The sequence below is a fragment of the Vespa velutina genome, chromosome 11 (genome assembly GCF_912470025.1).
Source record: "Vespa velutina chromosome 11, iVesVel2.1, whole genome shotgun sequence".
NCBI classification, from domain to species: Eukaryota; Metazoa; Arthropoda; class Insecta; order Hymenoptera; family Vespidae; genus Vespa; species Vespa velutina.
This window is the reverse complement of record NC_062198.1, coordinates 479465-497665: the sequence shown is the minus strand read 5'-3', so window position 1 is coordinate 497665 and position 18201 is coordinate 479465. Positions and strand designations below refer to the sequence as shown.

The following is an 18201-nucleotide window of genomic DNA, read 5'->3' as shown; positions in this document are numbered from 1 at the left end:
AATAAATAGAATTGCGAAGACTTGCGACAAAAATTTTAGGTATATTTCTAAATATTCATGTTAAATATGTATGCTAACATTAAAAAAAAATCAAAATATTATTATTTTTGTATTCCTAGGCTTTCATTTAAGATACTCACATTAGCTCTATAAGAAAAAATAATTAATCGAAAGTGGATAAATTTATTTAGACAGAAATAAATAATTTTATGAAGACTTCTGACGAAAATTTTGTATTTATATTAATTATGTATGCTAATAATCTTCAAAAAATCAAAATACTGTAATTTTCGTATTCCTACGCTTTTATAATAAATACTCACGTATATTAGCTTTATATATAATTTAAATAAAAAAAAATGATATAAAAGAAAGAAACAAGAAAGACAAATTAATTTAAAAGAAAAACACAAAATTATGAAGATTTTTGGAAAGAATTTTTGTATTCTTATAATTATGTATGCTAGCAACGCTAACGAGAGAAAAAAAAAGAAATTTGTGATACTATCACCGTTGTATTTCTCTCCCATATTAGTCACGTATGCCAGCTGGCATCATAGAAGGAAAAGAAATATTATAAATCAAAATTAGAGAGTCTCGTAGGACCTCCCGCAAGATTTCCCTTTCCGTTAGACCTACGAACGTTTCATTCTGTTCCCTTTGATTTCATCGTCAATGTCGGAACTTAACCATCGTCATCGCGTCTTCGACCGATTCAAGTTTTGTCTCTCCAACTGGATGGTTACCCTCGCGTCGTGCTGGCCACGTACGGGATTTAAATATAATGTTTCGCACGCAAGCGCATGTCGTAGCGCGCTACAAACTCCTTTTCAAATTGCATATCAGGTAGGATCGAGTGTTGCGAGTATACCAATCTTCCGACGATGAATAATTCATTGTGTAAATAATTCATAAATCACCTCGCGCGCGTTCGTCGGACGAACGATGAGCTCTCTCTCTCTCTCTCTCTCTCTCTCTCTCTGTCTCTCTCTCTCTCTCTCTTTCGCTCTGTCTCTCTGTCCCTTTCTCTCTGTCTCTCTCTGTCTATCTTTCTATCTGTCTGTCTGTGTCTATCTGTCTGTCTGTCTGTCTGTCTGTCTGTCTGTCTCTCTCTCTCTCTCTCTCTCTCTCTTTCTCTCTCTCTCTCTCTCTCTGTCTCTCCTTCTTTCTCTTTCTCGCTCTCTCACTTTGAAATTCCTCACGAAAAGTTTCAACCAATTTACCGCTCTCCCTTTGTCATCGGCGTCATCGCCGTTGTCCGCATTACATTTCGAAAGTTCAAGGGTTGACAAAATGAGCCACCGAAGAATTCGTATGTAAAGAAAAGTTTTCATTGAAAGAGAATACCAGGGTGTACAATGACTTATTATTTTTTTCTTTTTATTTCAATAATGTCAAACTATTTTACGTACAACGAAATGTTTTACCAACTTAAATCGATTTCGAAAATTGTATGTCTAGAGTTTTTCTTTGTTTGTTTTGTATGCAACAAACACGTATTCGTTTTGCTACAAATAAATATACGCTATTTTTACTGCGCATATCGACACTACTACTGCATCACTACTATTCGAATCAAAATTAAAACTGTAAATTCAAATTACATTACATGTATTCTTATACTTACTTAATTCCCTGAACTCTTTATTACACTACTGCGCTCTTACGTTTACACGATTTTCGACCTACATCACATATACACACACATACATATACACACACATAAATACATACATCAGTATGTACGTATAGTCGTAACGACGTAATTACATGAAGTATCTCGCATGAGTAGCACCAAGAAACGCATTTTTCTTTTCCAATTCCATCCATCGTGGTACTTACACGAGTAGCCACGACGAATTCTTTTTATTCCATTAAAACATCATGCTTCCGATCCATTAGGAGACGGCTCGTCATTACCGTATATAACCATGTGATTAATAACCGAGTGCCGCTCGGAAAATTACAGCTGGACACACACGAGATTTCTGCGCGAGCAACTTGGCGATCGTAACGCGTTGGCTTTTCTAACGTCCGCCATAACGTCGTTAATTTCTCTCGTACACGACTACCGTCGACCTTCTTCGAAGAGCGGACGCAAACTTCCTATAGCGAGAAGCTAATAAATGTGAAAGATTCTTTATATTTACATTTTTTATTATTTATCAAAGAGATTAAATTAAATCCTTAAAGTATATCTATAGGTATATAGATTTTAATTCCTTTAATGTCGAATTATTGCTATACGATAAAAAAGTTATTATTACTGTTAACAGAATACTATTAAAAATATTCATATATTTAAACAAATATTCATTCTTTTATTTGTTTTATGATACATTGATCTAACTTAATAATGTTTAAAAATGAATTAATTATATTAATTAGTAGACACATAAAATAGAGAGAGAGAGAGAGAAAGAAAAAGAATATTTGATATTTAATTGAGAATATTTGATAGAATAAAATTAATATTATCTACAATAACTAAATTTATAATTAGAACATACTAACAGTTCAGTTTTATATATATTTATATATTAATAAAAACTAATTTTATTTATTAAATATAGTATCTATTTTATTTCGAAAATAAAGGACTTTATGTTATTTAATTTAAAGCTTATGAATTTTCGAATGATGATATAATATCACAATAAATAATAAATAGTTTTTGTTTAGTAAGTACTTCAATTATGATTAATTATAAGAATGTTATAAATACCATATTGATAAACAATAGACGAAATGGTTACGAAATTTTGACAGTGATTGACACGATTTTACTTAACTATCGTCTATATATTACATTTGTTTCATCATTAAGGAAAGGTACGTTTCAAGTAATTCGAATTAGACGGTTAATTTCGAATTTGGCATTGATATAAATAATTCAAAATAAATAATTAAAAATATTTTTCATTGATGACAGATTGCGGAAGATAAGAGTATCTATTATTCGCTTAATGAACAGTTTAACTCATATGGCAGATCAAACTCTTCCGCAAAAGACAAAAATGGCAACATATCCGTCAACAGAGTAATTTCACTACAACCACCATTATCGTAGAGAGCAGAGAGAACTGGTAAAGACTTAAGAAGAAAGGGAAAATCAGAATCAATGACATTTTATTATTAATTAAACAACTTCCTTCTTCTAAGTCCTTACAAGATATCCAGTAATTATAAAAACCCTTGTTGCTAAAGGAGATAACTTGTTCTATTTAAAAGTCAATGTTGTATAGTTAACACGCTATTTTTGTCAAATTCTTGTCAAATCGTTATAAAACCAAGCTCTCTATTTATTTTTGTATACTTTTTTCACGCGAAGAAGTCTAAATATTAGAGAACGATTTTATATCCGTATTATATAGTGAAAAATAAATTTTATTTTTCGTAAATACGTAGATTTTTCAGCCTCCTAGATTCCTCATTCCTGGTTGCATCGCGTGAATACTATAACCTAAAATGAGAAATTCAGTTAAGGACGAATTCTAATTCAAGCATCTTGATTGAGCATCTCGAACAACGAAATTGCGAAAGTTCTAGAGATTTCAAATAGACCTAAGACTCGACTAGAATGTTAGAAATTAGAGCACTCAAGCAAAAAGAATCTTTTTCTACTTCATTACTTCATTAGATAGCGAAATACATTGAACGGAAAATCCACTTGAAGAAAGTCAATCATCAACTCTGTATCCTGTGTCCAGGATAACGACCTTTATCCTCCCATTCCAGACCAAATATTACTTGAACAATCTGGAGGTAAAAAGTAACTTGGTAGCATTGGACAAAATGGTGTAGACTTTAATAACAAATGAGAATGTTTTTTATAATTAATAAAAAAATGTTTAGTTCTAAAAAGAAAAAGAAAAATATAGATACTTGATAATAATTAATCATTTGGTTTCTAGACATTAATTTCATTCAACAAATTAATGTTTTATGGACCTTTCTATAAATCAATTAAAAGCGATTGTAATTTAATAACAAATGGCAAATGGTTAGAAGTTTTATATTAATTTATTACATAAACTAATTTACTATAGTATAAAAATTATTCAAAAAGATTGTCAGGGAATACAAAACAACATATTTCTATAAAAATTTTGTTTTAAAAACAAATAGAATTTTTCATTCAAATTTGAAAAGTATACATTCCATGCTGTCTCTTCATTTAATAAAATTTTAAGATAAGTATCATATTTTAAAGCCGTTTAAATACCTATATTAAAATTCATAATCAATATATATTTTGAAAATATTTCTTAAAATGAAATATCTAGCATAATAAAGATTTTTAATTATTAATAAAGCATAAGTAATGTATTAATTATCTTAGAAATTTCATGACCGAGTCATAACAACTCCCGTTTTATTTTCAGTTCATTGTGATCCAGGCAAGATATTATTTAGCAAACGTTAGAATGAGATCCATCGATCATCGATAGTCGAAAAGAAAAAAAAAAGAAAAAGAAAAAAGAAAGAGACGAGATCGTTGAATGGGCGTTTTGCTGCGTGTACTTCGACCAGCATGGCGTATTAAAATATTCAAAATGTTGTGCTCGCACGTTCCCGTCTCGATAGAAAAAGAAGAAGAGAGTTGGTACGCGAGGGCGGTGTTGAACGAATAGAAATCATGCAAAGAATGACGGAGCATCGCTTGCTACCCTGCCTCCTCTTCTTCTTTTTCGATTTTCTCTCTCCGTCTCTTCTTATCTCTTCCTCTTCCTTCAACGGCCTCTCATGCGTAGTAACGTCCGGACACGAGGCGTGGGGTGTCGGAGAGACCTCATGCTGCACAGCCCCCGATGTGCTCGTTGCATATTAACGTACTACGAAGGATGGTGTACCAGTCTTCGTGCATCATCGGTGCATCAGCATAATGCAAGTCATTGGACTTCAACAACCCCTCTCCTTCTTTACCCTTTAAGCTTTGATTTTATACGTGACGGTCGACTCGTAATTTTGAAAAAAAATAAAATAAAGGAATTACAATAAATCCATCGATTTCATTTTAAGATCTTCTTAGTCGATACAATTTCTCGATGGAATGGACTTCGTAAGAATTCAATGCGGACATTGAAATCTCTTACAACTTGCGTAGGACTTTTGGAGACATCAATGCCCACAGGCGACTGTTTTTACTCGGCCGATAACAAAAAGACATTCTTGTTATCGTTAATAAATTTTTAAATTTTTGAATTGATGCAATAATTTTATTATATAGAAATAATCATTATCCAGCCTAATAAATTATATCTAACATCGCTTAACTATGCTTTCAGCAGACATCGGACCTGGATACGTTTCTCTGCAGACAAGATCTCGATCGTTTGCAAAAGTTAGACGAAGATGAAGGGGATAAGGATACGAGAGAGTCTTCAGTACACATGGAGGACTTTTTTGAAGTCGGTGGTCCAGTTTGCAGACCACAGGCTAGTTTCGTATCTTCGAGGAATCAACCAAGTGGAAACGACGACGACGTTTTTCTCAGGCCTCCTCTTTGGGAGGACATCACGTCGAGCATTCAAAAGCTTGACCCGGAGAACGCGGACATGTTGGGCTCTCAATCTCACATTAAAATGGAATCCGACGACGTGACCTCTCCAGTTCTTTCACCAGTCGAAATAAAGACAGAACCATTGCCAGCGCCACCGACTTTACACTTGCTCGAAGGACCAGCGTCGAATCAGGTACAGAGCTTTTCAAATTCGGGACAGTCAAATGTGTCAACGGGTGCGCAACAACAGCTCGTTCATCATCGAACGACGACAACGACAACAACAGCGCCTTTTAAAGCTTTCCCACCGGGTAATCCTGGAAATGGAAGTAATGTTTCCGGTAATGCAGGAAACGCCAATACCAACTCTGTTGCGAACAACAGTAACGTTAATAACAACAATGGGAATAATAATAACAGTAACAATAATAACGGTAACAGCAACGACACCTCAACGAATCATCATGGATCGTCTCAGACGCTTCAGCAAGCTGGTAACGCAACGACCTCACCGCTTTACGGCTCGATGACCAGGTTGATGTACATCTCACCGTTAACACCTCCCATCTCGGATCCTGGCTCGCCCATCGGTGGTGGCCCACCGCGACGGACACCGCCTCCGCCCTATCCGCAACCCTCTATTCTAAATCCGCCCCATCGAATTCAACCGCCACCCATTACAACCAAGTTTAACAGACGGAACAATCCTGAGCTCGAAAAGCGACGTGTTCACCACTGTGATTTCATAGGTTAGTCTCACGTTTCTTTTTTTTCTACTATTTTCCTTCTCTATTTTCCAACATTTTTGATAGTGAAACTTTTTAAAGTTTCAAATAAAAGCTCTTCAAAATTTTTGTTCAATTCTAAAAGTGCATAGAGTTTTTAGAGACCAAAAATCAAAGAACCACTGATCTAAACATTAAAAGATACTTCTCGATATATATTCACATTATTCAAGTGTAATTTAAAGAAACAAAACTGACGGAATTGACCGAATATCCTGAACAAACCGAGATATACGATCATCACCCTAAGTCTATCGGTTATCTCTGGTTGTCCTCGTTCTTTGTCTCAGGGTCTCACCTTTCAAAAATTTACAATGTTGCGTTACCTCGCAGATAGGCAAATCCTGGTAAACAGAAGATATTAGTGTTAGGACAACGAAGTGAGCCTTTGCTTGTTATACAATACCTACGAACTATACTTACTCGCTTTCGAGGAATCTCGTTCATGTAAAACACGTTTATTATCATGTGACACAAAAATCGTCAAAACTCGTTTTGTAGGCTTAATCGAAAACGTTTGTAAGATTTATTACCATTATTATATATTAGTTATACTAGTAAAAAAAATCTGGTATAATTTTCTCATATTTATCAGAACTGAAAATCTCGAGAAATTGACTTCGTAATTCTCTGTTTCTCTCTTTCTCTTTTTTAACTCGAATAAAAGGAGAACAAGTGATTGGTCAAAAGAATGAAACAATGGCGGCATTTTTAAAACGCTCGCTCTTCCTTGTTTGCAGGTTGTACGAAAGTATACACGAAGAGTTCGCACCTGAAGGCCCATCAGAGAATACATACGGGTAAGTTTGTGAATATGTATATGCGTGTGTATGCGTATTTGCGTGTGTGTTTACAGAAGAAACGTACCAACTCGAATCGCGATAATTAGCGAAATGATTGCGTCAAGGCGCGGCTAAGGGCAGCACAAGTAGTATGTACCGTTCAACAATTAGGTATGTAGCTCATCCTCGAAGCAGGACGGAGAGTTTAAAAGTGCCAAGTCGGTCCCGACTCTCTTCTTAGCGTGGGCAGGGCGCGGTCTCTTTCTTTCTCTCTTCCATGCACACACATATAAATGGAGATTCTCTCTCTCTCTCTTTCTCTCTCTCTCTATCTCTATTTCTATCTCTATCTCTATTTATCTCTAATACCTTCTTCGTCTTTTACTGGCTCTTGGTGTCACAAACATCTCTATCATATGTAAACGTATAAGGAACACGAACATGGTATGCGAGTACTAAAGTGTAACTAGCGACCCACATCCTGTCCGTGTCCAAACACATCGCATGGATACTCTTTTGCTTAGGTATATATGTATGTGAAAAAAAGAAAGAAAGAAAGATGAATTAATCAAGATGAGTCGTTAAAAAGAAAGTTCAAGTATCAAAATAAGACTAATTAAAATGTAAAGAATTGACTTAAAGCAGGAAAAAGAAAAAGTTGATAAAAGTAATGTTTGCATTTTAAAATTGACGATCAAACTTTCTCTGTCTTTTTTCTCTTTCTCTCTCTCTCTCTCTCTCTCTCTCTCTCTCTCTCTCTCTCTTTCCTTCTTTCTTTCTTTCTTTCTTTCTTTGTCTTTGACTCCTCTCTCTTCGATACATAGATTAACACACACGTGGTGAACGAACACTGAAGAACAAGATGCGATTCCTGCACACGTGGCCATTCGGCGTCAGCTTCTTGCGGAATGCAGCAAGCCAGAGGCATCTTAAGTGCGATGTACCACTTTCGAATTGATACCTCGAGGTTTTGCGGTAAACCGTCATCGTTTCGTACGCATAACTCGTACAAGAAAAGCAGATAACAGAAAAATAGAATAACGAGAGTTACATGTTTGAAATTTGGACTGACAATTTAGCTAAGATTTTGGAAGATAATTTTTATCAGTTCAGAATCAATGTTTCCCTTTCCCTTATTTTTGTTGTTAATCTAAGTTTAGAAAATCTTATATGTCAATGTTTATACTACCATCTTTACACAAAACAACAAATTTAATGTCTTTTTACAAATTCATTAATTTGAATTATTCTTTTTCTTAAATAGAATATTATAATTATTTTTTTTTACCCAATGAATAATTGATCTTCGATTTTATTTAATTAAACAACAAAAAATTTACATCGCTATCTTAAACGGTTTCAGAGAAAACAACATGTAACACTTTGTTTGTCTCATCCTCTATACACCTACGTATATACACGCAGAGTGTCTCGCTAGTTCTATTACAAAGCGATATTTCTGTTACTATTATGATACAAAGAAATGACAAAGAAACGAATTATTTGATTTCAAAGGAGCACACATTATCGAGTAAATCAATTTTTTTTTAGTTTATTTTTTTTCACAATTTCAGCTAATGAAATTTTAAAAAACGGAATTACATATTTCCATCATCGCATGATGAATCGAATGATCTATAATACTATGATCTTCACATGACCTTGAATAAAAAAAACTTTATAAAAGTTTACTTGTTAAATAGAAAACATTTCCGCATCTCAACGATATCGAATATAGTTTTATCGTGACGGATATCCAGTTCACAATGCATTAATAATCCGTCAAATATAAGACTAAATTGTCCGCTATACTGGATTGATCGAAGAATAAATATTCGATGGCTTGAATGTTTACCAGATGTTACAGCTTTAGATTTTTTTCTCTAGATTGCGACTAAATCAATAGTTCATAAAAGACAACATTCCTACTACATCGGAAACCATGAAAGAATTGCTAGCATCGATTAAAAATATATAATCAGAGCCAGTTCATTAATCGTTTAAAGAAATGTATTGAAATTTGAATCCATCAATTGATGGATATCATTTTGAGCACTTGTTAAAATAAATTTTCCTTCATTAATCTTTCTATCATAATTATTTCATTATTTGCATGAATTCTTTAATTTTCGTGATTTTTTTTTATTCAAGGTCACATAAAGATCATAGTATTATAAGTCATTAAAGTCATTATCATCTTGTTTAACATATTTCGGCAACCAAAATACGTAATTCTATTTAAAAAAACTTCAATGACCTTTAAATCTCGAAAAAAATAACTTTAACCTGTTTGCATCATGCGTCTACTTAATGTGCCGTATTCAAAAATCAGCAATGATCGGCCCGTATTACCGCACGTAGTCGGTCATAAGTGCAGTACATGACAACAGAATTATACTTTTTAAAACAGTTGATACATCGCAAACAACGAATTTTATATTTTATATTTTATCAGACACGATTTGTGGCATCTGAAGAATATTCGGTAACTGGTAATGAAAAGCAATCCCGGGCTCGCGGATATATCCACGCTCAGTGATATAAGACAATCGCAGTTCGCGAATATATCCGCGCTTGGATGCAAATGGGTTAAGAAAAAATTGATTTATATCATAACGTGAACCCCTTTAAACCAAACAATTCGTTCCTTCAGCATTTTTTTGTATCATTAAAAGTAACGAAGATATCGATTAGTAATAATATTATTAAGACACCCTGTGTGTATATGTGGTATATATAATATATATATATATATATATATATATATATATATATATATATATATATATATGTAAAAAGGAAAAACCATACTCACAACATAAATACGTACATACATACATATATATATGTATATACTCCTTAACCAGTTTGAGAATCTCACTTCTCAATTATGGAACGCAGTGGCGTAGTTAGCGGTTTGAGAGCCTCAGGCACGTGGCGCGTTCTTCTTGAATGAACGGCCGAGATCCTCTACGTGCCTTTTCACGAAAGAACCGTGCATTCACCGCTCCAGTCTCCCTATCTCTCTCTCTCTCTCTCTTTCTCTCTCTTTCTTTCTTTCTTTCTTTCTTTCTCTCTCTCCTACTCAACCACAACGCGCGCGCGCACGTGTACATAACATGGTACGTGTATAAAGACGGAATTTTATACACGGCACACGTACGAAATAACACATTATTTCTTCTTTCTTTCTCTATTGTCACTTGACTTTTTTATTTTTTATGAGTGACTATACTCCTATTCTCTTTTTTATTGTTGCTTTTTTTCTTATAATAAATAAATGATGTTCTACATCTAATTCCTCTTTTCTATTATTTATCTACTATTCTATTTTTTATGAAACACTGTATTTTCTTCTTTCTTCTTCTTTTTTTCTCATAATTGCCTTTTACTTATAAAATATAAATTTTTTTACGATCTCTCTCCCTCTCTCTCTCTCTCTCTCTCTCTCTCTCTTTCTCTCTCTCTTTTTGTTTTATTTGTACATATATGAGAGTACCAATATGTGTTTCAAAGTACTCTTTGAACGTGTACATACACTCATAAACACAAATATAAGTATGCGTGGTGGTATATGTCGAGAAAGATGATCGTCACGTACGTGTGAGTACGCGAGGCGAGCAACATTCCTGTTTCATCTACACTTCCAACTTTGGCGTACATCTCTTCCCCCATCTCCATTCTCTCACTCTTTCTATCTCTTTTTCTCTATCGATCTGCTAGCGAACTCTGTTTACAAGCGTACTGTAAAAAATCGAAGAGACACTATTTATAGTGAAGAAGAGACTTTCCACGGCGCCTAGTTCTGAATTCTTCTTTTTCTTCTTCTTCGCTTTTCTCCTTTATGTTATATGATACATTTCGCTCTATTAACTCACTACAATTTATTTTTTTTTGTCTAAATAAATATATATATATAATATATATATAACATATATATAAATATATATAATATATATAATATATATAATATATATATATTATATATATATATTATATATATAATATATATATATATATTATATACATACAAATATATAAAGTGGAATAAGTAAAAATTAAGCCTTCAAATATGAATTATGAAAATTTACAAATTTGTGAAACATTCTATATAAAATAACAAAATTCAGAGCTTTGAAATAACTGTTATCTTCATCGAGTAACTATATAAAATATAAAATAATAAATTATGATCCTTAACTTTCTCAGGAAATTTCTTTTAATATAGTATTTTCTTCATCTACTATATAATTATCAATATTAGTTACCACTATCAATAATAATTATACGACGTCGAAGGAATAATATTGATTACTCTTCGTTCGAATCAGAGTCTAAAAAAATTCATCTGATTTATAGTTACTAATATCCTTTATTTTAGTATCTTTCAATTTTTTGTTCTGCGTTTCAATTTCGTATTTCTTTGGCCTTAATAGGTCTACAATATTATTATTAGAGAAAAACGTTATTCCTTGTCGCGATAAGGAAATCGCAGTTATATTACCTTATTATAATGAAATCTATGCGTTATGGAGCAATAAAATTATTATATAAGCATAATGAAAAAAGAGAGTTATTTGTACGAAATTTCATAATTATTATACAGTCCTTTTCTTACTTATTGCACAAAGTAATTGTTATTTATCATTACGAAAATATTTTAGACAATAAACACCCCGATTTGAAAAATATAAACGTCATAGATAGGTTTATCTATATATTAGATTGGTATAAAAGTTCGTTCCACTTTTAATCCAAAAATTAAAGAAAAATTTTATTTATTAAAAATAATAAATTCGAGCTTTTGCATCAATCCAATATAAAATATAAGAATAATATGAACCATACTCATTCATGGGGGAAAAAAAAAGTAAAATAAAACTTAAAATACAAATACCTTCGAAATTATATGATATTGAAAAAGGTAATCAAATTTATAAAAAAATAATAAATAATAATAACGTCTCAATCATCTTTCGACTTTCTTATTTGTTTTTTTTTTTTTTCTATTCTATTTTCTATCGATCGCTTCGGAAAGTAAATTCGAATCGAATCGATGTTAGTATATAGTGGCCCGGGTGAAAGTGATCCAAAATTATCGAGGACGGCCCGAGGCAAATTAAGCATCATCGCATGCTTCGAACAAACGCTCGAACCTTCTTTCTTTTCTTCCTTCTTTCCTTCCTTCTTTTCTTCCTCCCTTTCGATCGTTGCTCGCGGCTTTGCGGGCGATATCGAATTAACGAGGAGAAACTATGCGAGATAAAATGGCCCGTCCAACCGCGATAAATTCCACAGACAATACTTGTTGCGTGTATCGATTTCTGTTCTTTTTGCGATAATCGAATCGTATCGTATCTCAAAGACATCCGATCGCCGATTCAAAAAATGATAAATCATTTTTTTCCATTATATTATCTTGTTATAATAATAATAAATAAATTATAACCTTATAACTCATATACTGTGAGTTATAAAATTTTATATTGAATATAATGTTTATTATATATATAGGTACGTATTAAAGTGGTGAAAAAATAATGGAAATTTTTATTATTTTAAATTTGGCGCCAATTTTTCTAGGTATCTTTTATCTTTATTGTCATGCAATAGTTCATTATAAAGAATGAAATCGGCATTGCGGATTTTTGCTTATACTATTTTTATTGTTTAGTATTGTCAAATGTAAGCCTTTAAATTAATCATGGAAAAAAAGAAAATTCGCGCTTTTTTATTATATCAGTTTAAATGGGGACGTAAAGCAAGAAAAACTATTCGAAATATCACTCATATTTTTGACCAAAAAACAATTAATGAATATACAATTCAACATTGGTTCTAAAAATTTCATGATGGAAACGAAAGCCTCAAAGATAAAGAGAGTCTTTTAGTTATTGACAATAATGATTTAAGTGCCATTATTGAAACGGTCCTTACATAAAACAACTCGAGAAATTGCAGAACTCAATGTCGATTATTCAACGACATACAAACTATATACGTCTTTAAATTTCACAATTGTAAACCTCAATAATTTTTGCATTAACCTAATATTACCTACATATTGTAGTTTTTGTATATATAATATAATATATTATTTACATAATTACAATAAACATTATATAAAATACATCATATAAATTATATATAGTGCAAACATTACATAATAATACCTACAATAAATCTTATAATAAATAAACATTATAAAACTAAATATAATGTTTATTTTGTGTTATTATAATGTTACATAAAATATGTTTATTATATTATTTTGAGATCAATTAATTATTAATTTATTTCTTCGTTTAAACAAATATAAAGAATTCAAAATCATAAAAAGCAATGTTCAAAGAGACTCACTCGATCGAGTTTCTCAATATAATCCGATCGGTAGAGGAGCTCCTAAGATTTCAATCGTAGCTCGGATGATTTAACACCTTTTTCTCGGTAACGGCAATCTGTCAGTTATTCTCCCCTCCTCCCCTTCTCATTCTCTCTCTCTTACTTTCTCTCTCTCTTTCTCTCCCCCCGCATAGCTACGGGATTCATTCACGACACGAGCCTCGTAGTTTTTTGCCACGCTAAGGTATCAAAGAAAACGCCGCAGTCTCGTGCGCGAGCTACTCGTCGATCCTGTCACGTGGTCATCCTCAAAAAAAAAAGGAAAAAGAAAGAATAAATGAATAATTCTCTGTCGGATGTTGTCCCCGAACCAAAATCTTGATCTACTTGACCTCTTATTTCTTCTTTTCCTTTCTTCTTTTTTTACTTTTTTATTGATTTAATAAAAAATATAAAATATATATATTTTTTTATTATTTCGATTAATTTTGAAAGAAAATGAAATAAAAAAGAAATGAATTTAATCAATTTAATCGATTAAATCAATTATTTTTTATAATATTTTTAATGATAATATTACTACAACTAATAATAATAATAATAGAGTAATGTGTTGAACACATTTACTCGCTATTTCTATTTCTTTCTCCTTCCAATCTCTTCTCACAGTCCGCCGAGTGGAAGAAAATATTCTGACGGATTCTCACGAACGTGTACTACCCGTGAATGGACGTGGCTCGTGGTGGTAACACGCCGACCGTATGGGAGTCTATGCGTGTGCCAACCATGGACCGGTTAGGATCCTTTCTATAGAGAGAGAGAGAGAGAGAGAGAGAGAGAGAGAAAGAGAGAAAGAGACCGTTGCACGAGCCGACGAAACGAGTTGGGATGAGTGGGTGTATTTCTTAGCTATCGAGAGAAACAGAGAAAGAGAGAGAAAGAGAGAGAAAGAGAGAGATTCTTGTCCTCTTCTTCCTCCCCCTCCCCTGCAACCATAACCTCCTCCTTCATTCTTTCTCTCCGTATGCGCACGTTTATCGAACTTTCGACGTTTCCCGATTGTTCCTCGATCACCTTAAGAAGAAAATAATATTTTTATTTCAATTAGTGAAAGGAATATTATTTATTTAGTTGATAATAAAACAAATTTGAAATAAAATTAATATGCTACGACTATTGAAAAAGTTTTTCCTATTTTTTAAGTAATATAAAAAAAAAATACATTTCCATACCAATTATTAATATCCAATTAATAATTTATTAATATTTAATGTATTTTTCCATTTATATTAACAACTTCCCATCTTAATGGAAACTTCTGAATTCCTCATCGATAAAATGATTCATTTTTGAAAAAACTCATCCAATAATCGAACAGATGTTTTCGATAGATGTAATAAATATTTCCAAAAGAATATTTAAATACCTTCTTAAGAAATTTTAAGGATTACCATTTTATCAAATTAATTATCATTGATAATTAGCAAAAAATAGCTGAATTTATTTTTAAGAGCAACAAGAGAGTTGAATTTGTAATTTTGTACATAGATTGAACATAGTTTTAAAAGGTCACGACGTATCCTTATAATTTTTTTCCGTAGTCATAATATTGGTAGAATTATTCTTCGTTTTACTTATTTTTAATCGTCGAAGTTACATAATCTAACTTTGACATTAATTAAAAGGAAATGAATTCGATTTAAAAGGTTGTCGATCATTCGTCTATTTGGACTCAAAAACTCACGTGATATAGGAATATTAACGTGGAACTAAGTACATATATACCTTCGTGGTTTAACATCGATGATATTCGTAAATCGGTATCATTAGTTGCTCACGAAGCTTTGCGTGAGAAATTGTTATTTCAAAATGTATCTAACGGGAACATTAGGCTGTATCATGGAGACGCGATTACATCTTGACGAAGAAAATCTTACGAAATTCGATACCGTATAACTAACTAACTTGCATCTGTGTACGTATATACACGCAATATATATATATATATATATATATATATATGCACATACATATATATATGTTTGTATTGTACTATATATAGTATGTATAATACACGTCGCCCTAATCGTCGTGCCCCCGACCGGCTGCCTTGGCGAAGTTAATTGGCAAATGTTAACTGGAATGCGGACGGGTAAGCAAACCGTATCCGCATCGTTGAACTTACCACTCGCCAATACATGTATATATATAGTTTACATGCGTGGATTAGAACATATTTACGATACGATAATATATAGATTATTTAAAAAAATATGTATATATATTTTTTGAAATAATCTTTAAAAGTATAGCTATATACGCACATATATATGTAAACATCTATATATTAATAAAATTATCCATTTTTTTAAAGATTATTTTAAATATAAATCTTTATTGTTCTTCAATTACTTTACAAAATACAACTTTATTTGATAGCAAATATTGTTAAAATAAAAAAAAGTTTGTTTAATAAAACAATATTGTTCGTAGACTTAATATAAGAAGAGTAGAAGGAGACAAAGGAGAAACTATTCTATAAGAGTTATACATACATGTCACGATTTCTTCGTGTCGATAAAGGGAAAGATAGAAAAGGGATAGGCTTTGTTAATCAGCCAAAGTTAGAGTCGCAGCGGAATGCAGGCATGCGCGTTCGCGGTAGCTTTATCTCTCGTCCTGTTGCATCCTGCAACTACCTCGGATCGGCACTGTACGAGAGTAGGCTTATACAGGTGAGCGTGTTGCAGCATGCGAGTACAGTTAAAGGTCACCGCGGCATCTTGGCCGTATGCGCGCACGCGCGCAATACACACCAAAGAAAGAGAGAGAGAACAACTATCTTCTGGCTAAGAGCAAACGCTTTGTTCTCTCTAATAGATGTCCCTTTCTTTGAGCTAACTAATAAAAATGGTAGCAATATCAGCAATAGGAATTATTTGCATTTTTTCTGTTTGAAGTTTTACAGAAGTAATATCTTCTTCAACGGCATTCTTTTATCTGTAAGCAAATTTGATCAATTTCCAGTCATTTGAAACGATTCATCCTGTATAAATGCATACATTTAACATACATATATATTCTATTATGTTCATCGAAAAGTTTTATACGATTTATGTATAAAAAAAAACTCTTCCATATTCAAAAATAATTTGACGCGTTAAACCGACAGAACTTTTCGATAAATTTGATATATACCATAGATAATATTATATTTATATGTTTACATTTTTTTATATATATATTTAACACATAATAGTTTTTCTCGTTTAAAAAGTAAGGAAAAAGAAAAAAATTAATCTAACATGTTTCTTTAATTATATTTGCAGGAGAAAAACCGTACCAGTGTCAGTGGCCGGAATGCGAATGGCGATTTGCGAGAAGCGACGAATTAACGCGGCATTATCGGAAGCATACTGGCGCGAAACCGTTCAAATGCGCTGTCTGCGAGCGATCATTCGCGAGGAGCGACCATCTCGCGTTGCACATGAAGCGACATCTACCGAAGCAGCACACCAAGTGAACTACCTATCATGGTTACGCAGACGAACTCCTCGACGAAACGAAGAGAATTGAAAAAGAAAAAGAAGAAAATATATCGAAGGCGCTTCCTCACTCGTTGATAGAGAAGAAAAATTCGATGACGCTACTTTGTAGATTGTAGAAGCAACGAATGAAAAGGAGAAAGGGCCATCGTCGAATCGTTTCGATCTTTTTTCTTGTCCTTAGAATGGATACTTTTCGATCTCTCTTTTCGAAAAATCAAACGATACTTGTCGTTCCGATATTCGAACAAATTCGCTACTAGAAAAGTAAATTTTATCTATGCCGAAAAAAAAGAAAAAAATAAACAAGAACAAATAATTTATAAACGCTGATACGCAAAAATGAATATATGTATACCTGCTTTTTGAAATCAGGTAACTTCTTTTCTCATATTAATAATGAACAAAAATACGCACCGAAAACAAAATGTTTACTCAATTTCAAAGAGCATCTGATCGTTATCGTTGTTGCATCTGTAAGTCTAGTCTCTTGCGAATCATTCAGAAGGATGATCGAAAAACGTTGTTCTAGGAGACACGAAAGGAAGAGTACGTTCGAGTACTTATATACTTACTCGCTTTGTATCTCAACGAAACGATTTATTCCAAACGATTGCAAGACGATCACGATCTTTACTCTCAATGAATTTTTTTGTCGTTTCGATTGCACCGCTTACGTAGATAAATTATAAAGATAATTCGACATCGACAGAAATTAAAAGGAAAATGAAAGAGAAAAAAACAAAATCGGTCGCCTTGCTTCAAGAAAAATCCAATTTTCGAAGGCTTGGTATTATAAAAATTTCGCGTTTAAGATTTCGGGAATGCACGATCGCTTTGTTTTGTATGTATGTATGTATTACTACTATTACTACTACTACTACTACTACTACTACTACTACTACTACTACTACTACTACTACTACTATTACTACTACTACTACTACTCTACTACTACTACTACTACTACTTTGCTACTACTACTACTACTACTACTACTACTACTACTACTACTATTACTATTACTATTACTATTACTACTACTACTATTACCACGTTTGCAAGAGAGGCCGGACAAATATTCATTCTCGACACTTAACTAATTTAAAAGATTCTCATTGCGTGTATATACATATACACATACACACACGCGTGCGCGCGTGCGTGTACATAAATATAACTCTATGTATGTATGCTCTTACCCTCTCTTTTTCTTTCTCTCTCTATCTCTCTCTTTTTCTCTC

At 32.6% G+C, this 18201-nt stretch overlaps 1 protein-coding gene across 3 annotated transcripts in view; it reads left to right on the top strand.

The window, feature by feature from the left end:
• LOC124952757 (dendritic arbor reduction protein 1-like) overlaps positions 1 to 18201 on the top strand; it is an 86179-nt gene extending 67978 nt beyond the window's left edge. The window contains exons 2-4 of one of the 3 annotated variants that reach the window (XM_047503082.1): positions 5289 to 6252; positions 7029 to 7088; positions 16742 to 18201. In XM_047503082.1, the coding sequence (XP_047359038.1) occupies positions 5289 to 6252; positions 7029 to 7088; positions 16742 to 16935 (1218 nt within the window). In that variant the 3' untranslated portion in view covers positions 16936 to 18201. The remainder of the gene's footprint in view (positions 1 to 5288; positions 6253 to 7028; positions 7089 to 16741) is intronic. The other 2 variants (XM_047503083.1, XM_047503084.1) reach the window with 2 other exon arrangements.